The 21910-nt window shown below is 43.8% G+C and overlaps 1 protein-coding gene across 16 annotated transcripts in view; it reads right to left on the bottom strand.

Annotated features, from left to right (window-relative positions):
• JADE2 (jade family PHD finger 2) overlaps positions 1-21701 on the bottom strand; it is a 207156-nt gene extending 185455 nt beyond the window's left edge. Inside the window, exons 1-2 of one of the 16 annotated variants that reach the window (XM_056811117.1) lie at positions 20353-21701; positions 195-300 (exon numbers count right to left, since the gene is read on the bottom strand). Coding sequence is in view for 2 of the 16 variants with exons in the window: in XM_056811114.1 (XP_056667092.1) it covers positions 19132-19158 (27 nt within the window). In the remaining 14 variants the exon portion in view is untranslated. Of the gene's footprint in view, positions 1-145; positions 301-19131; positions 19505-19863; positions 20016-20352 lie in introns of those variants that run through there. The other 15 variants (XM_056811116.1, XM_056811111.1, XM_056811109.1 and 12 more) reach the window with 15 other exon arrangements.
• Positions 21702-21910: the final 209 nt, after the last annotated feature.

A 21910-nucleotide genomic window follows, 5' to 3' on the forward strand; every position in this document is an offset into this window, starting at 1 on the left:
CCCCGGCTAAGGTATCTATAAGGAATGGAAAGAAGCCTGGAGTGCCAGGAGCCAAGGTGGCAAAGCAGGAAGGGTTTGGAAAAGGAAGGTGGAGAATTCCCTTAAACATGCTGAGCCCGGTCTCTTGGGCAGAAGAGGAAGTCACCTGTGGTCTTGGAAACCTTCAGAATCATTCAGTCAACCAGCTGTTGTACCTGGGGAAGAAGAGCGGCAGCAGTTCCCAGGTTTAGTGGCACACCTCTAGAAGGGTACCTGGCCACTTCCAAAGCAGAGCAAACAAGTGGCGGCCCCAGCAGCAAACTAGGGGAGAAAGAAGGGAAGTAGCTTTAAAAAAGCCCCTTTTGTCTAGGGAAAGGAAGGGAATTATTTACATTACAAAAGGTATCCTTTCCTCTAGTTTCATTCATTCATTAACATGTGTTAAGGCCCAGGAATGAGAAAGGAAATAATGATAATGGTTGCCCTTATTTTGGTCCTTTAAGGTTTGCAGAGACCTTCACAATTATGATCTCAATTGACCTTCATAAAAGTCAAGTAGATAGGCACAATTATCATCCCCATTTTACAGGACAAGAAACTGAGGCCTAGAGACTGGTCCAGGATTACACAGCTAACATTTATAGCAGGAATCAAATTCATGTCTTCCTAAATCTAAACCCAGGGTTTCATTCACTGAACCACTGACCAAATAAGTCTTCCAACATCATGAACCGGCTTAAAGAAATCAACAAGGTTAATTCTGAATCAGAGGAAGGGATTTAATGCTTTCCCCCTCACTGGTATCACAATGGCCATTTGTCAGGGATGTAGAGAGGATTTATGACCCAGGGTACAAGTTGGACCAGTTGGCCTCGGGGTCCTTTCCAAGTATAGCATTCTATGATACTGGAACCAAAGGCTCTTCTACTCATTCATTGACTATAACTTACTGAGCCCTGTGCCAGCAATGCACAAAGATTCAATGAAAACCAGATCAATGCCCTCAAAGACCTGCTCCTGAAAGAGAGGTAGAGGGATATAACAAATCCACCGAGAGGGAGAAAGTGGATGAAGAATGCTTATTACCCAGCCTATATAGAACATGCAGTGGGAAAGAGAGACTATAGACCTGCCTCCCAGTAGGTTTATCTGAACAATTATTGCAAATGGACAGCCACTTAGGCCAAGAATAAGAGGAAAGCCAGGTCAGATGCCTTTGGGAAGCTGCAAAATTTTTTTGAGGATCCCAAACAAACAACCATCTTTTTAATATCTTTCCAATGGAGTTGTACAGCTATGGCACATGAAACACTACTCTAGTAATAACTGAGAATGAGGATCACCTAGTAGATGATGGAAAGGCAAATGGTGGATGCAAAGTATTTTAATATTATAACAAAATATTAAAAACAGGACTACTTATGCAAGGTAGTAAAAGGACATCATCAAAAAAAAGTGAACAAGGCAGAATGGTCACAGGGTTAGAACAAGAGATCATCAAGATTTGCTCTCCATTATATCCCCTGATAGCAAGAAAAATCAAGTGGGAACCCCTGTACATTGGGGATGGATGCCCGTGACAAACTGAAGGGAGGGCACAGGCAAGAGCTGCCCAGGCATGGATGGAGATGAAGATCTGCATTTTTTGGAGGAAATACCCAAATCAAAGATCTGATGAAATCAACAGATCCATCTCTGAAGGTGAGCTTTATTATACTACAGAATGGGGCACAAGCACCATTGTGCAGTTGTTCCTAACTTTACCTAATGCATGAACCCTGAGCTATGTCTTCTTAGCCTCCTGTGACAAAAGTACCTCCTATAAGAAATGGCTGGTCAGATATTGGTTCAGGATGAGACCAGGAAAGAAAACCTGAGGGACTGAGACTGCTGGGATATACCTTGACCTCATGTCAAATGGCACAAGTCTAACCACTTTCTTAATGAAGTATTTTGTGATCATATTAAAATATCAATAAAAATATTATAAACATTCTAAATAACATACAATTATAAATAAAATAATAGTCTTACTAAAAATATGAGTTTTAATATGATCACAAAATACTTCATTAAGAAAGTGACTTCTTCAAAGAGAGCCGAGCAAGTAACCAAGGAAATACAAGGAGATCTCTGCAAATCATCAGCAAGGTGTGTAAATATAATAAAGGCATTTTTGCTCCTGAATCAGCCCCTGTTGCAGTTTGCTTTTCTGTATATTAGGAAGGGGCAAGAATGAGCTCAAAGCTAGCTTAAAAGGCAGCTAAAGAAAGAAAAGGCAGGCAGCTCCGTCATACATAAATAGACTATGTCTTACTTAGGTGCTTCTGGTGACTTGAGTTCTCATCATAGTAGACAAGCCATGAGCCCCAGGAGCTAGAGATAGATGCAATAGTAAGTCACAGGAACTACTAAAAAGATAAAGGATGGAGGATCTCAATTCCAGCAAGCCCATGAAGCCAAAAGAATTCTGGAAGGCATCCTCTATCTTTCTACCAGTTCCAAGTAGCACCTAAAAGTTCATAAAGTGCAAATTAGTCCCACTCATAAAAAAGGCAGCAGTAAGACATCTCTCCAATCTGAAACAAAGGAGATATAGGGTAGGTAAGAGGAAACACAGGAGATTTCTAACTAGTATGGAGGGATGGGGGGAGGGGACGTAAATGAACAACATCCCAGTAAGAAAAGAAAGAATGAATAAATAGAAATAACGGAGTAAAGGAAAAAAATGATTTTTGGAATGATAAACCAAATTGCAAATCTCTAGGATATAAATACAAAAGAGAGACCATATCTAATCCCACTAGGAGCTTCCATTTTAATACAGAGAGATGATGCAAAATAGGGAAGCCATCCAGAGAAGGATGTTTTGGTCTGGAAAGATCTATGAATGGAAAATGGAACCTCGAGGCAGATAAATGACAAGCACCAGAAAGGAGCAACCATAGAGCTGATTTTTATTACAGGTTACCAGGGCCAGAAGTAGAAAGGAGAGAGGAATGGGCAGATCAGAAAATGGAGGGACCGAGAAAGAGGATGATGTAGGTTGGGAGAGGCTGGGAGAAGAATAAAGACCATACAGATCCCAATGCTGGAGTTAAAAGAGCCTTCAGGGTACTGCTCTAAACATTTGAAGCTAAGTACTAAGTTCGGTAGCTTCTTATACTTTATTTTTTATAATCCTTACTCTCTGTCTTAGTAACAACTCTTAAAACAGAAGGACAAGGGCTAGAAATATGGGATTAAGTGACTTGCCCAGGGTCACACAGCTAAGAAGTTTCTGAGGCTACATTTGAACCCAGGTCCTTCCAGCTCCAGGCCTGGTGCCACCTAGCTGCCCCATTTCTCATACTTTTAAAGAACAGCTCTTCAGGTGCAATTAGGTAAGAGAAGAATAGTGGTGAAGGATGACTCACTGCTGAGTGGTTGCCTGTCAATGAAACATAAACAAGAGGGAGGACTATTGTCTTCCAGGAACTTGTATCCAGAACATGAGAACACCTTCTAGGACTTGTCAAACCTATCTATTTCTGGAGATTCATATGAGAATAAATGATGTCACCAGAAGTAACCTAGAAAGCATTGCTAAGGATGATTAAGTCCTGGTCAAGAAACTGAAGAACTTTAGAGTTTGGGATTTTTAATTTTGCCTTGTTTAATATCCACTACTAATAGAGGCAGTGTGGCATAATGGAGAGAGAGGGGGCTTAGAAGCCAGGAATAACCTTGGGTCCAGTCCTACCTTGGACTTTTACCAGCTGCACTGTCTGACTCTGGCCAAGTCACTTAATCTCTAGAAGGTTTGCACGGGTAGAAGTGATTTCTTCTCCCCAGAATTTGCAATAACAGTGAAATCACAGGTGCAGTCCCTATTCTTATCCCAACTCCTGACTGAAATTAGGGACTTCAGAAAAGAAAATTTGGGAAGTGAACAATGGCTATGAATGTGGGATCTCAGAATAGACTTTAGATTTTCCAGACCCAGGCTTAAAAAATAAAGAATGATGGGCATGTACCTAACAAGAAATAGTAAAAAAACAAACAAACAAACAAACAAACAAAAACATGTGCCTCTATGGAGTTTTATAAATCTCATCAAAGGGAAGGGAGGGAATCTCATCAAAAGGAGAAGGGGGGAAAATCTCTCACAAAACTGACAAAGCAGGGCAGCATGGGAAGAATAGGAGAGAAACAGTAGTAATTAATGGGGGAGGATAACGGAAGGTGATAAAGCCAATTGCCTCAGATATCTATATACAAAATTTTAAAATTAAGGGTAATAAACAGGTTAAGTAGAATTCCTAATGCAGTGAGGAAAATTTGACCTCAAGTACCATTGAGACTTGGTAGTTTAAAAATACCTCAAAGGACCAAACTGTATCAATTGACACTATGCATTTTTTTAAATCTATAAAGCAAAGAAAATAATGATTGGAGGGATGAACATTTTATTCCAAATTAAAATGACAAAATCTACTTGTAATTCTTTGTATTTAAATTGCATTATCAAAACTATCCCTTGTTTCTTACCTCTTTCACCCCAACCCTCTTGGAAAAATGCCTTGCCTCTTCTTTCTCATCTGTCATCTACTTCCCAATCCCTCATAATCTGGCTTCCAAACCCTACCACTGGACTAAATCTGTTCTACCCAAAGCTACCAAAAATCTCTTAATTGTTAATCCCATGATCTTTTCTTAGTACACATCCTACTCAAATCTCCAGCTTTTGACGCAGTAAACCACCCCCTTTCTCCTGGATACTTTCTCCTCTTGATTTTATCATCACTGTTTTCTCTTGGTTTTCTTCCATTTGGATTGTTCCTTCTCAGTCTCAAACCCCCTAGGCATGAGTGTCCCCCAGGCTCTGTCCTGAATCCTTTTCTCTCTAGAGAATATCTATACTGATGACTACTAAATCAATATATCCTGCCCTAATTTCTCCCCTGAATAACCTGTATCACCGACTAGCTAGCAGACATCTTAAACTCTCCTTGTCCAAGTAGATTTCATCTCTTCCTACCTCCCCTTAACACACCTCCCCTCCAAATTTCCCCTTTTAGTTGAGGATATTATCATCCTGCCAATTACCGAAGTTAGCAAACTCAGAAACATTGACTTCCTTTTCCCCCAATGCCTATATCCAACCAATTGCAGTCTTTCCCATTTCTATCTAGACAACATCTCCTTGTATACATCTTCTTCTTCTTCTATCTACCAGCTCCTTCCCTCCTCCACTGACCTCTCTCTCTCTCTCTCTCTCTCTCTCTCTCTCTCTCTCTCTCTCTCTCTCTCTCTCTCTCTCTCTCACATAAGATTCTTAAAAGCAAGAACTATTTTTGTTTTTTGTTCTATTACTAGCACTCAGCATAGTTCCTGGCACAAGGTAAAAAATGGTTTTTTTTTAAATGTTTGCTGATCCATCCTCTGATACTACCACAAGTCAGGCCCTCACCATCCCTCTCTTGCTTGGACTACTTCAATAATATTAATTGAATAATAAGAAATATTATTCTAATTGATCGCTCTAGTTTTCCCTTTTTCATTCAGCCTCCAGTCTCTTCAGCTAGTCTCTAATCTCTCACCTCTTCAAATAATTCCACCAAAAGAGTCTGCTTGAGGCCAAGATCTGACCATCTCCCTCTATCTTCAATGATTCCTTTATTGCCTCGAAGGTAAAATACAAATGCCTCAACCTGGCATTTAAACTCTCTATATTTTGTCTCCAACCTACCCTTTCTATACATTTAAATTATATGTGTGTGTATATATATATATATGTGCATACATATACATATATATATTTTAACATGTTTTAGAATTACTCAAATTGGTCTTTTATTCAGCAAAGCATACCTAGGTGTGCCTCTTGCACAAGGAGGCTCTATGCCTGAATGTCTCCTTCCTTCCTTCCTTCCTTGCACCTCTTGGAATCCTCAATTCTCTTCAAGGCACATCTCTGGAGCCAGTGCTAATAAAGCTTTTCCTGATCTTCTGTTTCTCCAAGTTTTCTCTTCCCTTCCTTGAATTACCCTGTATTTAATTATTTATCTATATTGAATTCCAGTACAATGTCAATTTCAAGGCATAGATTATTCCATTTTCATTTATATATTTCCTTTGCCTTATATAAAAACAGATGCACTGGCTGTATTTATTTGAATCAATATTGGATGGTATAAGCTTTGTTATCCACAGTTATGATTAAGTCACCAGGTACTATATTCCTAGAATTGTCAGATGTAATTGTTGATGCATTATCAATGATCTTGGAAAGGATGAGGAGGCCTGAAGAAATGATGATAAGCCAACTCTCAATTACCCCCACCCCAAACCGAATGATGCCATTTACACACTATTAGTCAGTAAGCCTGACTTTTATTTCTGGCAAAATTCTAGACTTCCTTTAAGGGCTAGTTTGTGACCATTTAGAAAATGAGGCAAGGGTAGCATCTGTGTAAGAACAGGTTAGATCAGCTGAACTTTACTTCCTTGTTTTTAAAAAGGTTAGTAGACTGGTAGAAAAGCAGCAAGGTTCAGTTAATAGCAAATTCATCTTGGACCTAGGAAGGGTTCAGCAAAAAGGAATTTTTCTATTCCACGAGTTTCTTATGTGAATAAAATCATAGGTCCAGCCCCTATACTATGAGTAAATCAAGGGGCCACAGTATACATATCAATGAAATATTTCATTGAAGGATCTGACCAAAATGCCCATGCCTGCCCATGCCTATGGAAAAGAGGAAAAGATGTTAGCTAAATTGGAGTTGGAGGGATTTGGAATTGGTTGGATGAATGGATACGAAGAAAAGTGACAAGTGGGTCAATTTCAGCTTGGTGGGATGCCCCCAGTGGAGAACTTCAAGAATAAACATGGCGTGATCAAATGTTAGGCAACATTTTTTTATTAATAACAGCATATTTTTGTTATTAAGTGAAAAAAAAAAGTGAAAGGGCTAATGATGATATTGGACAAAAGAGTCAGGACCCATAAAGATCTTGTGTAATTAGAATTTTGCTCCCAGGGACTCTCTCTCTCCCAGCATCCCATTTACATATTTACCTTCAGTAATTAACATAGGGAAGATATGTTTTGTGTAGCTCTGCCCTCATGCTCTTCTTCATGGAACTCGGCTGTGTGGAACTTCATGGAACTCGGTTGCGTGAGTGCCAGGCGAGAATTTTACTCATATGGCTTTACTCAGGCTTTTACTTTTGTTCTTGCATTTCTTCTACTTCAAGTGATTACTAATAAATCTTATAAAATATGAAACTTGGGAGTTTTTGGATATTAATTTAAATTTTGCAATCTCGAAAGGCTAAAATGATTGGTCTAATCTAATAAGATGAAATTTATCAAAGATAAATGGAAAGTTTTTTGTACAAGTCTATGTTGGGAGTTTAATATTAGACAAGAGTCCCTAAGAAAAAGATCTTGGGGGTTTTAGTAGACTGCAAGCTCAATATGTGAGACAATCATCTGAGACAGAAATCAACAGAGCTAAGGGAATGCCCACTGCAGATTACATTTAAAATACTGAATTCATTTTTAGCTGTTTTTGAGGAAAGTTATTAGCCAGGCAATGCAAGGGTTTATATGGGAGGAAGCAGGGTTGAGGAGGTTGCCCAGGGAACTTGACACTAAGCTACAAAGTTTGTTTGAAGAAACTAGGTGGAAATCTACTATTAAAATAAAATTTTTTAATTTCAAAAAATGTAAAAGTATATGTGTAACCCAAATTGAATTGCTTGTCAGCTCCAGGAGAAGGGGAGGGAAGAAGGGAGGAAGACAATTATAGATCAAATAAATTTGCAAAACTTATGTGGAAATTTGTTATTAAAAATTTTTTTAATTTAATGAAGGAACTAGGGATAGTTAACCTGGAGAAGAAAAGTCATGGGGAGCATATGATAATTATCCTTAAATATAGGAAGGCTTGTTATTTGGAAGCAAGATTAAACATTCATCCACCTGCCTCCCTACCTGAAGTGGGGGGAGAAAAAGGAGCAAAGAGTTAAAGTTTTGGAAAGGTAGATTTTTAGCTTGACCTAAGGGAAAACTTCTATCAATTAGAGTTGGTCCAAAAATGGAATGGGCCAACTCAGTGACTGTCCATTACTTGGCATCCTCCAGCAAAAGCTGGATGACTTTCTTGGGGATGGTGTATGAGGCATTCCTGCTCAGGTATGGGATGGCCTCTGAGGTCCCTTCCAACTCTAATATTCTATAATTCTAAGTTCCTAAAATTTTTATTCGGTTTTAACCTAAATTCCACTCTATACCTAAATCTTGGTCCCTAAGGCTCTTCTTGCTCTGCCCTCCAGGGAAGTAGAGAGCACTTGGCTACTATCTTCTGAATAATGACCTTTCAGGTACTCCAAGCTAGTTATTAAATCATCCATATTATGCTCCTGTCCCAATTTACACAGTACCTAACCTGGCTTCTGCCTTCCAGCAGGGAAACCGCTAGATATTTTTGAAGTGCTTGGGGAACATTCAAGAGTACATGTGCTATCCAAATGAAGGCGATTAAACAAAGCATATTTTGTAGTGACTTAATTAAAATAATTACTAGGCTTTGCAGGAAAGATGGCTTTTTTGCCGGTGTGTTTTCCCTTTGAACACAGTTTTCCAAATATCTCTCCAACAAATCTAACTTTTTCACAACTTATGGGCTCGTTCTATAAAGTCACAGAGACAGTCCATTTTTGGAGATGGCACAGAATCAGTTCCTTGCCTTTCCATCCTTTATGCTATTCCCATTCACCCACTTGCTCCCACATTCCTTCCCCAACCCAATCTATTCTCCAGTAGAATATAAGCTACTTGAGGGCAATGACTACTCCTCCAAATAGTAGCATTAACAATAGTGTGTCCCTGTATCTCCAGTGCCTACCAAATAAAAGCTTGACAGTGAGTTGAAGGATTAGCTCCTAATAAACTCCATCATACCAAAGTGTTTCGAATGCCCCTCTTCCTTCTCCTTCAGTATATAACATTTTCACAGGAAGCCCAATGCAATAGAGAAGCAGATCAAGAATTATAGCTTACGGGGGCAGCTGGGTGGCTCAGTGGATTGAGAGTCAGGCCTGGTGATGGGAGGTCCTAGGTTCAAATCTGGCCTCAGACACTTCCCAGCTGTGTGACCCTGGGCAAGTCACTTGACCCCCATTGCCTAGCCCTTACCACTCTTCTGCCTTGGAGCCAATACACAGTATTGACTCCAAGACCGAAGGTAAGGGTTTAAAAAAAAAAAAAAGAATTATAGCTAAGCTGTTACCCTACCATAAAATATCTTTGGACAAGCCCCTTGGAATAGATGATACCAAACACAATTAAAGAAAATATTAAAGGAAGGGTTTTTGAACTTTCAGAAACTACAACCTCTTGGGAAAACCCCAAATAATTCATAGAATCACCAAGTATCAGAGACAAGGAACCTCAAAAACCATCTAATTTCATCTCCCATCCCATGCAAAAATCCACAATACCCTTGACTGGTCATGTGTTCTCTGAAAAACTCAGTTCCTTTGCTGGAAAACTAATTATTGGAAAGTTTATCCTTCTATCCAATTACATGCTCCTACCCCCAGACATCTATCCACTGGTCCTAGATCCCCTTTGGGGCTACAGAGTCCATTCCTTTTCCCACAGAACCCTTCAGACATGAGAAGACAGTCCTCATGGATCCCCCATCTCCACAAGCCTTCTTGTCTCCAAACTGAATATTCCCAGTTTCTACAGCTGCTTTTTTTTTTTTAAGTTTGGTAGGGTTAAGAGTTTCCCAGGATGGTAATCTCTGACAGACAGTTCAAGCTGTCCCCTAGTGGGTCAAGTTGGTCAATATTCCTCTTATGACATGGAGTCACTAGAAATATAGGAACCTGCTCTGTGGCAGACACTATTATATTGTTAAGGCAAAGTCTGCCTATATATGTACTTGGATATGCATCAATAAAAAGTAGCATGCTGTGTGACACAGTGGATAGAGTTGGCCTGGAAGCAAGGAAGGCTGGGATTTAAGCCTTCCTTGGACTCACCAGGGATGTGTCTCCCTGGGGAAGTCAATTAACCTCTCAGTGCTGGAGGTGACTCTCTAAATCTGTAAATTATAGGGAAGGGGCTGATCTAAATGGGCAAACTTCTTCACCAGGAAGTTCTCTATACCAAGGAAATCACCGGTCCTATTCCTACCCCTATCCAGCTACACTTCGCCACAAAGATGATTTCATTTTTGTCTTTTTATCACCAACACCTAGCAGAGTGCCCCACACACCATGGCATTTAATAAATGGTTGTTGATAGATTTCATTGGATTTAGATGCACCCACATGCACAATTTTGTGGCAATGGAAATAATTATTTCTGCCTCTTGGCATCCTTCAAAATGAGAAATACACAGGCATATTTCTAGAAGTTGTTCTGCTATAGCCAAATCCTGTCCCTGATGCACAGGGCATTGCTCCTACTTTAACTTAGGAAGCAAAGCTCTTTGCTGGCTGACCTGAGTAGCAGCAAAGCTGTGATCTAGTCTTTTGGCCATGAACTCACTTATGATGCTGCCAAGTCCTTCCTTCTCAGTTTCTTCATCTTTATAATGATGTTGAACTTGATAATTTCTTGCACACTGGAAATACTACTAGATCTCAAGTCCCAAAACACAGGTCCAAGTACTAGCTCTACCACTCACTAACTTTCTGAACTTAGATAATTCTTTTTTTTATTTTAATTTTTAAATATTTTTCCATGGTTACAGGATTCAATTTCTTTCCTTCCCCTCTTCTCTCCCCCCTCCTGAAGCCTACAAACAATTCCTCTGTGTTATATAAATGTTATCACTTGTTACGGATTTCCATATTATTCATTTTTGCTATAGAGAGATTTTTTAAAGCCTAAGCACCAAATCACATACCCATATGTACATGAATACCGGTAATTCTAGGCATCCCTGGGCCTCAGATATGCATCTATAAAATGGGTAGATTGGACTGACCTTTGAGATCTTTTCTAAGCCTAAAATGATGATCATATGATGTCCCTTTCGGTTCCGACAGTGCAATTCTTCCATGATTCCTGACACTATCAGCATCACTATAGGGTCTCCATATTTCTCTGGGCTCAGTGGCATACTGAGATGTGTTCATTTGTTCTGTTCTCTGCATCTCATTCAGCAGGACCTCAAGGTAGGGTCTTTGCCCTCAGTGGCTCAGCATAAGGGGCCACAGCCAGGCTACAATGAGCCGTCCTGACTCTCCCATGCTTTACATGGGTCTTGCCACATTTCTGTAGCAGGCCTCCAAATAGTTTTGGTTTTATTTGGTCAAGCTCTTGGCTAATTATCAATGTCAACTAAGAAATAGGGCTACAGTTTGGGGGTAGATGTTTTCTTGGCAGTCACAGTAGTTGTGACCACCATGGGCTGCCCATCTTAGCTGGAGCCCCCTTTGTGGACTTGGGCAGTTTCTGAAATGTTTACAGTAGCCCAGCCTCTAAACCCTTTTAAAGGCCTTTCCCCAAATAAGCTCCAACACATACCCACAGGCATACCCATGAACACCCTCCAGTAGACTGGACTGACTGTAGGCCTTTCAGACCTTAGATGCTACACAAGGTTGTGGTTGGCGCTCCCCTCCCCAAACACATTAAAATGACCCCAAATTCAAGTTTCCCTCTCTTTCCTCCCCACGAGACAGGGTGTGGGACGGATGCCTTCCATAAAACTTGACTTAGAGTTAACATCTGCCTTTCTTCTTTAAAAATAAAATCATTTGAGAAGATAATTTATCATTCCAGATGCAATCTTTTTAAAAGAAACAAACCTCTCTCTGAACCATACCAGGAAAGGACTGTATAATAAGATGCTAAAACAATTTAATGATATTTCAACTGGGCAAACCTATTCTTGGAACCCATTTGTGATAGGAAGAATGGAATTATGCAGAAAATAAGACCTGTACATTCTTAAAACACTTTAAGATGAGGGTCAGAGACCCCAATCTTTCATATACCTCATTAACTCTAATGTCTTCCTGGAGATAATAATTGCCATTTAGAAAAATGGCTTAGTAAACAAACAGTATAAAACAGCATCTCTAAACATTCCTCCAAGCTGTTCCTACCCTTTTAGGCTTTGCTGAAGAAGGTTCTACTGGATCTATCCCTACTCCTCTCTTCTACCTCTCCCCACCCAAATCGGGCTCTCCTTTCTCAACAGGCAAGGAAGCCAGAAAACATCTCTTTCTATTTGCTACTACATACCAATAGGAAAAACTATATTCTCAAGGTGATTTGTGGCTTTCCAGCCAAAACAAAAGTCAGTTAACAAGTTAGAAGCCCACAGACCCCATGTAGTATAAATGGGAGGCAATATAACCTCAAATCATCCAGGTGCTTCACCCAAATCTCCTTGAGTATCAGTTAAGCCCAACCCAACAGGGGTTTCCATCCCTTTTGGAATAAGGCCAGGATGAAGTTATTTGGCTTTCTGACACTAAGCTCTGAAGCCAACAAGTAAATTTTTATGGATCAAAGCCCCAAATCCCATTTAAGTAAAGTCTTCCTCAGCAAAGGGCTCTTCTAATAATCTCTGCTCCTCAGCATCATTTGGGTTTAGGAAGTAAATGTGGATCCCTGGGAGTTTCACAGATTCCATAGTTTGAGGAGATTTCAGAGGTCATCTAGTCCAATCCCTTACAAGAACAGAATTTCCCCTCCAACATCCCCAAAAAGTGGTCAAGCAGTCTCCCATGAAGTCCTCCAATGTGGAGGCACTCATTCCATTCCCAAGCAGTCCATTTCACTTTTTCAATGGCTCTCTTAGGAAAGGTTTTCTTATACTGAATCAAAACCATCCCCTTTGCAATTTCCATCTGATTCTGGCCTTCTAGGACCAACTAAGACACAGAACAAACTTGATCTCTCTTTGACACAGTTGCCCTTCAAATACCTGAAAATAGCTATTAAGTTCTCCATCCTCCTTCCCCCCTACACCCTCCACTTCCTTTAACTGAATCCCTGTATGGCAGAGATCTCCAGACCTCTCATTATCTTTTTCACCCATCTCTGGAAGCACTCCAGCTTGTCAATTTCTTTCCTAAAATATGGCACCCAGAACTAGACACAATGCTCCAGATGTAGTCTGACTGAGACAGAGAATGGCAGGATTATCACTTCTCTTAATCTGGAAACTGCCTCTATTAACGCCACCACCTGTCAGCTTTCAGCACGAGGGATAAAATCTCAGTTCCTCTAACTTCAGAGGGTACCAAGGCAAGCAATGTTTAAGTATGCTTGACACTGGTAAAATGGTGAATAGACATAACACAAGCTTGAATGCTTTTGGACTAGACCTATGATTTCATTAGTAGCTCATTGGAAGTTCATTAGAACTTTGAGTGCAGAAGCTCCCTGTATTTATGCCTTTATGCCTCCTGGCACCAGCTCTGAATCTTAAGGAATTTCCTAAAGACCTGAGAAACTAAGCCCAGGGACAAAGAACCAGGGCACGTTGGAGACAAGGCTTCCTTATTCCAAGCCTCTCTATCCACTATATGCCATCCTGTCTCTTCATCTAATATACTAGCCAGGATGATTTTACTCTCAAATGGATTTAACTGCATTCTAATTCCTTGAACATTGTAACTCTCCTTTGACCTGAAAATCCTGTAATTTTGTCATCCAGGGTAGCCAAAAGTTTGTCATTTATTTCCTATCAGAAGGCAGTATATGGTTCTGGGATCCATACACTTCCTACAGTCAAACCTCTCAAAGTCTAAAGATAGTTGGGGCTCTGGAGGTCTTCTAGCCTGGGGAATCCTCTTTATAACATTCCAACAAGGAGAGGTATATTGAATATCTTCAGCAATGAAGAATTCACTGCCTCTAGAGACAACATCAGTCAAAAATAAGTAAGCACTTACTATATTCCAGGTATTGTGCTAAATACAGTCCCTGAAGGCTCAAGGAACTCACATTCTGTCTGTCTTTTTCTTTATGTGTGCAATGTATACACACACACACACACACACACACACACACACACACACACGCAGATTAGATAGTCAGGATCCCAATTAAAAGCTGGCCTTGGATACTTAGTATTAGCTGTATGCTCCCCTTCTTTCTGCCTATTATTCATCTGTAAAATGATGATAATTGAACCTACCTCCCAGGATTGTTGTGAAGATAAAAAAAAAATTGTAAAGCACCTGAAAATCTGAAAATACTACTTAAACTGTGCTAAATAGCTAGCTAGCAGTGATAGTAAATTGGAGTAAACAGGGTTAAACTAGAGGCACTTAAAAAACCCTATTAGCTACAACTATCTAAGCTGATGCTTCCCAGATCTACTTATCCAATTCTAACCTCTCTCTCGACCTTCTCCTCTTCTTAACTTCCTCATTACTCTCAAAGGTACCCCATCCAGATTCACGACGCAGGTATCTTAGCCTCAGTTCCAACCTGTGTCTTACCTCCCATATCCAATGGAGTACTGTCAGTTCTACCTTGATAACATCTCTCACACATGCTCCCTCCTCTCCTCTGATATGACTACCTTGGTCCAAGTATTTATGAACCCCCATAACTCCTGCATTATCAAAATAGCTGCTGGTTGTTCTCCCTTCGAGTCTGTCTCCACTCTAGAACATCCTCCTCTTGACTGTCAAACTGATGCTGCTAAAGAGCAGGTCTGACCATGCCATCCAATCCCTCCAACCCTCCTTTCAACCCACTCTAATGCCTGCAGGATGAAAAGCAAAATCTTGTTTAGCTCTTTTAAAAGCCTTTTATAACTTGGCCCCCTCCTCCCTTGAACAGTCTTCTTGTTCTTGATCCCCTATCATGACCTCTGCAATCTATTAACAGTGGCCTCCTTGCTATCACTCGAACAGACCACTCCCTCTCTCTATTCTTGGCATTTTCTCTGTCTCCTGGCCTCCCTGGCTTCCTGAAAGTTCCAATTAAAATCTCACCTCCACAAGCAGCTTTCCCCAGTCCCTCTTAATGCTAATAATGCCTTCTTTCTATGATTATCTCCAATTAATCCTCTATATAGTTTGTTTGTAGTCATTTACATGTTGTCTTTCCCATTAGATGGTGAGCTCATCAAGAGCATGGACTATTTTTTGCCTTTTTTGGAATCCCAAGTGCACAGTGCTTGGCAAATAGTAGGCATTTAATAAATGTCTGTTGACTGACTCTTATGATACTCCTAGATACTCTTCTCTAGTGATAGACACTGAAGAAGTAATGAAGTTACACCAGAGCTGTAGGATGTTTCCTGATATTTTCCCATTAATCTGAAAGAAATAATCAGTGCTTTCTCCTGAACTGGCTTGGCATGGTAGCAGTAAGCTCTGGCCCCTAGGATGATGACTGAGGAAAGTAGAATGGGGAGTCAGAAGAGAACAGTAGCTGCAGATTAGTTATCAGGGGATATAGAATAGGTGTTGAAGGCTGCCAACTAGTTTTGGAAAGAGTCATGATGGATGTGTGGTTATTTCTGTCAGCGTGGGAAGGTCTAGAACATGGACTTAGTGTCCTTGGAATTGTAAGGGGAACGGGTTGAAGGTCCAGTTCAAGGAAGGCAACCTGTGAAACTGATCCATTTGTAGGCTCTGAGTCTTGTGCAGATACCCAATGAGTAAAAGTGGCATTTTAAGAACTATGAGGACAAAGTGGACTTTCTCAATCCTACTAGCCTCCAAATAGCAAACATCACAAAGGGAGGGAAAAGCAAAATTAATGGGAAGTAGGGAGGGCTTATGAAAGTGCCTGGATCTGTTATGGCTACACACCAATACCAGTCACCAAATGTCACCTGCTTTTTCTTAGGTTCAATTTATGCCTATGCTACTGTGAATAATTTGTGACTATGCTACTTATTGCCCATTTATTTAGGAAAATTAGCAAAGAATAAGGCTCTTGAGATGGGAAAAATATTCTGGGAACATTTGTTTTGTGCTGGGCCCAAATATCACCTACTTTGTCTCTCTAAGTGCCAAGAGGAACCACAGCCAAATACCCTCAAAACAAACATTTATTATTACATGTCTCAGGGCCCAAAACAAGTGCTTCCCTTTTGGAGACATTTGCAGTTGAAACTCAAAACAGTAACAATCGGAGCAACTGAAATACCCAAAATTAACCCAAGTAAAACAAAAAATGTTTTTTCTTTTTAATACAAACTTTTTTAATAAGTAAAGTTGGAGGCAAGGCTATCCTGGATCTACCATTTGCTATATGTGTAACCTTGTTCTTGCCCCTTCCCAATCTCTTGGCCCCTTTTTCTTCATCTGGAAAATGAAGGAGCATCCAGGGTTAGTATTGTTCAGTCTATCCTGAGTCAGAGTGCAGAACCAGGAGCAATGGGAAGAAGCTAAAAAGAAGGCAATCTGGGCTTCATGTTAAGATCTTCCTAATAATGGAACTCTACAAATGTGAAACAGGTTGCCTCAAGAAGAGGGGTTGTCCCTCACTAAAAGTCTACAGCAAAGCCTGGATGACCACTTGGGGTTAAATTATTTTTTTTCTAACTGCAGTGCTTAGCATGGTGCCTGGCACATGGTTGAAGCTTAATAACTGTTTACCAATTGATTGATTCATATAACTTGGGCCAGATGGCCTATAAGGTGCCTTCCAGTTCTGGTCTGTTATTCTACTTACACACTAACCTCAAAGTCTCTTTTTGCTGCCTTTAACCTAAATAGTAACACTTATTCATTTTTATCCTCCTCATCTTTGCCCAGACAAGGTTTTATTACTCACTGGATTATTCCCCTGTTATTTTTTTTTTATTCTGAGCTATCTAGTTTTCCCATAAACTCAAACCTGAGATGTCATAACCCAAGCTATACCTGAATGCTAAATAAGGCCAAGGTGGAAGAAACCTCTGTACCCTGAGCAAGTATCTTAGGCACAAACTAAACAGGCCAAATTGGCAGTTCTTACACCTGAGAACTTCAGCCAAGTGTCCTACTGGGAATATTACCAGCCAGGAGGGTTAATCTTACTGACTTGCCTATGGCTATTTACCCAGGACTACCTGTCAGACTCCAGGTTTCAAACATTAACCTGAAAGCAGCTTCAGAGAAAGGGAAACTGAACCCCCAGCTGTGAACAGCAATAACACTATTTAATAAAAATATGGCTCCTTTTTTTCTCTATCAAGTTTACTGCAGCCTGAGGCTGAATTCCAGTCAGCCCTTGGGAAAAGGTTCTTCACTTTCAAAGAAGCTGACTCTCTTGCCAGTAGAGGAACTGGACCATTTCTATGAAGTCTAAGGTCCCCTTTGGGTGTCTGCTCAAGGACCTGGTGAGTGTCCCCCAGGAAAAAGAGATCGATTGAGAGAGGGGCTCTTAATCAGCAGATATTGGGCCCCTGACAAGTATTTTCCACCCCCAAATCTCTCCAAAGTTGTAGCTTCTAGAAGGTATATCTCCTAGTTTCCCCTCAACTAAGAGCCCAGATAAAAGTCCAAGCGGAATAGAAGACCTCCTCTCCAAACTCAGCCAGAAGTGTTTTTTCAATGGCAGCTCAATAAAACAGGATGAGGGAGAACTAGTGACAGGAGGTCATTCCCCTTTAAAGTCTGAACTGGGCAGCTTAGATCCGCAGCTCGGAGAGAAGCAAGCGTTACAGCAACACATGTACCAAGGCATGGGGCCCTTTGCCAATCTTTTAAAAAGTGCACAAGCTGCATCTATGGTGCCTCCAGCTTGCCCCTAGAGGAAGGGAATGGGAGAACAAGCTGGCATGATTCAGCCCATAGGAGTCAGGAGGCGGGTCTGTGCAAGGGAGTTCAGCAGCAAACAAGAGGGGAGAAGGCACAGAGGGCTGTGGAGGGAAGGTGGGTCCTGGTAGTCAAAAACGGAGAGAACAAGCCTCAAAGAGTCAACAGAAGCCTGGTCAAAGGAGGGGCGGGGGCATGCCGCTGTGCTAGGGTGTGGGGGCAGGAGGAGGACAAGTATAACAACACCTTCAATTAGGGCTGGCTGCCTAGTGATAGGCAGAATAGGTCAGGCTGGGGTGGGGGGTTGGGGGAGGTTTGGGTGTCACAAAGGGGCAGAGGAAAAGAGTGTGTGCTACGACTGTCCTGGAGATACCCCAAAGTGATAGGGTGGAGGAGGGAAGGGTTGTCTCCAGGACCTAGAAGGCATGTTTCACAGGACTGTTTCTTCCTGTCTCACAGACATCCCCTTCTCTCGGTGAGCAGACTGCTAGGGGAAAGGGGGGGGGGGGGAGATGAAGGAGAGGGGGTGAGGAGACACAACATAAGAGACAATATTGTCTCCTTGTTTGTGAAGACATAGCAATGGCCCCGCTTGCCACAAGAACCAGCGGGTAGGATGCCCAGGGGATGGCTGAGAGGATGGAGATGCATTTGGGGAGTAGGAAAAAAGGTCAGAACAGAACTGGAAACACCGAATAAGACCACCAGGCTGTCAGGAAAAAGGGAGTGAAAGCCTCTCGTGCGTAGGAGGAAGGAAGGAAGGAAGGAAGGAAGGAAGGAAGGAAGGAAGGAAGGAAGGAAGGAAGGAAGGAAGGAAGGAAGGAAGGAAGGAAGGAAGAGAAGTAAAAAAGATGCAATTGCAGGACTAGGCTAGAGAAGGATGAGGATGGGGGAGCTCCCTGGTGACATTGCAGTAGCGGGGTGGGTGTGGGTTTGGGTTTAAATCAGGTGGGATTTCCCTAGGATCCCAGCTCTGTTATCTCTCTCCTTTTGGGGCGGGGGAGGTAGGGGGGAAGATGAAGGAAAGAGGAGAGGTCTTTTGAGTCCGTGCCGTGCCTCGATCACTTCATCCTCTAGGAGGTGGGAACCCGGAGAGAATGTAGGGGGTGGGGGGAGACGCCCCCAGAGAAGCGGGATGAGAACGGTGAGTTAGCAGGAAGGTAAACAGCCACGCCCCCTACAGTCAGTCCCCTCTGCTGCGCACGCCCGCTGCCGCCGCCGCCGCCGCCGCGGGTACATTTCCACTGCACTCCCAGCGTATCTCCTCCTTGCGCCCGCCCGGCCCTCACGCGGCTGCCGGGGGCAGGGGGCGGGGGACAGCGCGCGCCACCCCGGGACTCCGCCGCCCCCACGCCGGGGCCGCAGCCCCTCCCCAGGGGCGTCAGCACCAGCCAGAGGCTAGGCAGCCTTCAGTCCGCTCACCTGGGCAGTGCCGCCCACCCCAAACATCGTGGATTCCTTTCCTTCTCCTTCAGTTTGCCATCACCACCACCACCACCCCCTCCGCTCCGGTTCCTGCTTCCAGGGAGCAGAGTGCAAGCACTCGGGAAAGTGGCCCGGCCAGGGCTTGGGGTGGGATGGGGGATGAAGATGAGGGAGAATAAGGGGGCGTGGGGGAAGCCTGCAAAAAGCGGAGGAGAAAGGTATCTGGGCGGCGCGAGAGCCCCCAGCACGTGAGCTGAGGGTCATGTGCACCAGCCAAAGCCCGAACACCCAAGCGCCCAGGACGTGCTGCGTATCAGCAAAATGATACTCGGGTCAGGTCGGGCGGTCTTCGAACCCCCCCACCCCAGCCTCCTCCCTCACATGCAGCCCGCCTCCCCGTCCCTCTCCATCTCTCCCGCCAGCTTGCTAGCCTTCTAGCTTGCTTTCCTACCCACCCGCCTCACCAGCACACCTTCCCCTCCCTGACTCCCGGCCCTGCCGCCCAAAGCCAGCCTCCGCTCCAGCTCGAACCCTGCTCCCGCTGGCCAAGTTGTAATCTCCTACCAAGCCTATACCACCACCACTACCACACCGCCTCCCCCCACCCCCGCCTGCACCGCCCCTGGACCCTGGCCCTGCACAGCCCCCCACACCCCATCCCAGTCCCCTGACCCGGCCCCCGGGGTGAATTTGCCGCAGTCATTAATAAAGAAGGTTTTAAACGCTCACCCTTCTAAAAGTTGTTGTTTACATGCCTCCCCTCTCTGCCTCCCGGTACAGTACTCTTTAAAACAGGACTGACCAACATGCGCAATCTCTCCCTCGCTATGCTGTGCATCCCCACCACCACCACCCCCCCCCCCCCCGCTCGCACCAGCTTCCTTCTGAGAGAGAGAGAGAGAGAGAGAGAGAGAGAGAGAGAGAGAGAGAGAGAGAGAGAGAGAGAGAGAGAGAGAGAGAGAGAGAGAGAGAGAGAGAGAGAGAGAGAGAGAGAATGGAACTAGAGGAGAAAGATGAGATGGAGGAAAAAAAGGGGGTGAGAAAAAGAAGAAAAGATGAGAGACCCAAGACGAAGAAGAGCAAGAAAGAGGGAGAGACACAAGAGAGGAATGAGAAGTCTACGGTAGATCCGCTGCAAAAATAAAATAAATCCACAATAAAGCCTGGAATGGCTGTGACGCGCATCCATTCATCCCCATCCCCACCAGCCCTGCTCACCAGCAGCAGCGGCGGCGGCAGCAGTAGCAACAGCAGCTCCAGTTCGGTTTTACCTTGCGGGGAGGCGTCCTCGGGACTTGATATCCCCTCAGGTTAGGAGGACAGGAAGGGCAGGGGGGAGGGAGAAAGGGATGCTCCCGAAATTAAAACACCTTGGGGGAGGGGGCATGGAGACAGCAGCAGGAAGATCATCAGCCACTTATCATTGCAAAAACAAAAAATAAAACCAGCCGGCGAGACCCCCAAACACAGCTGGGGACCGAACCCCGCCGACTTCTCTGATGCCTCCTCCAGTTTAGGAGTGGATACAAAGTAACTCCATAGATACGAATCCCACCCCCCCCAAAAAAATTGCTTCCAACTGCGATATCCTGGCTCTGCACAATTCACCACCCTTGTGTATGTTTCTGTTTCTTTTTAAACCAAGACTTCCTTGTGATCTCTTTAGAAAAAAAAAAGTGTTGGGGGGAGGAAAGGGGAGTAGCCACTTTTCCCCCCTTATTCACTCAGATCTTCTCTTTAATTTTTCTCCTCCCCCCGCCCCCCACCCCCCACCTCGCCCTCCAGGGTGGTTGCGAGTCCAGGTAGCACAACCCCATCCCAGGGAGTGTGTATATGTGCTGTATTGTGTTGCGTGAGTGTTGCCGTTCCCTCCCTCTCTCGCGGGCCCCCAGTGGGGCTGAGGGTCTCCCTCAGTCTCTTTCCTCCCTCCTCCTCTGCCGCTGCCGCCGGGAAAAGCGGACAGATCGCACTCCGTGCAAGTTGTATTAGGTCAGTTTCGCAATGATCTTCACTAACACACATACACATACACACAAATATATATACACACACAACAGCAGCGCACTTTATTTCAGACACGCGCGCGCGCACAGCGGCTCTCCCGGCCCGGGCGGTGCCCCTCCCCCTCCTCCCTTCCCGCAACCTTTAAAAAAAAGCTTATACTTAAAAAAATCTTTTGGCGCCATATTAATGACGTACTTAAAATTTGCCATTTCTTCCTGCGTCAAAAATACGTTTCTTTGCACAGCTCAGACCGGAGGGGACACACGCCGGGCACTGGGGCTGGGCTGGATTCCCCCCTCCCGCCCGGTGGGCGGGCGCGGGAAGCCCCCGGACCCGCAGCCCCGCGCTTTAAAAAAGGCCGCTGAAATCAACAAGAGGCGGCGGCGGCGGCGGCGGCGGTAGCCGCCAGAGAGCGCGGAGGGGGCGCTCCTATCCAAGCCCCCCGACACCAACTTCTTGTGGGGGAGTGGTGCGAGAAGTTGGGGGGCACCTGAAGAAAAGATGAGAAGGCGCACCGAATGGGTGGGGGAGCCCCTTCGATTGCGGCTCCCGGGCTTCACATCCGGAGGGCGGGAGGTGGAGTGGGGTGGGGGTGGGGAGGCGTGAATCTCTCTCCCGAGCCCCAGCCCCAGCTCCAGTTGCCCTTGTGTGACCCCGCCCCTTTGCTCACCCCATCCCACTTCTCCCCAACCCCCAATCCCAACCCCCTAAAGGGTTAAAAAAAGGCAACTTCTTAGTGTGTGCTCTTTAAAAGGAAACTGGACGTCCCTGT

This window comes from Monodelphis domestica, chromosome 1, assembly GCF_027887165.1.
Source record: "Monodelphis domestica isolate mMonDom1 chromosome 1, mMonDom1.pri, whole genome shotgun sequence".
In the NCBI taxonomy this organism is placed as follows: Eukaryota; Metazoa; Chordata; class Mammalia; order Didelphimorphia; family Didelphidae; genus Monodelphis; species Monodelphis domestica.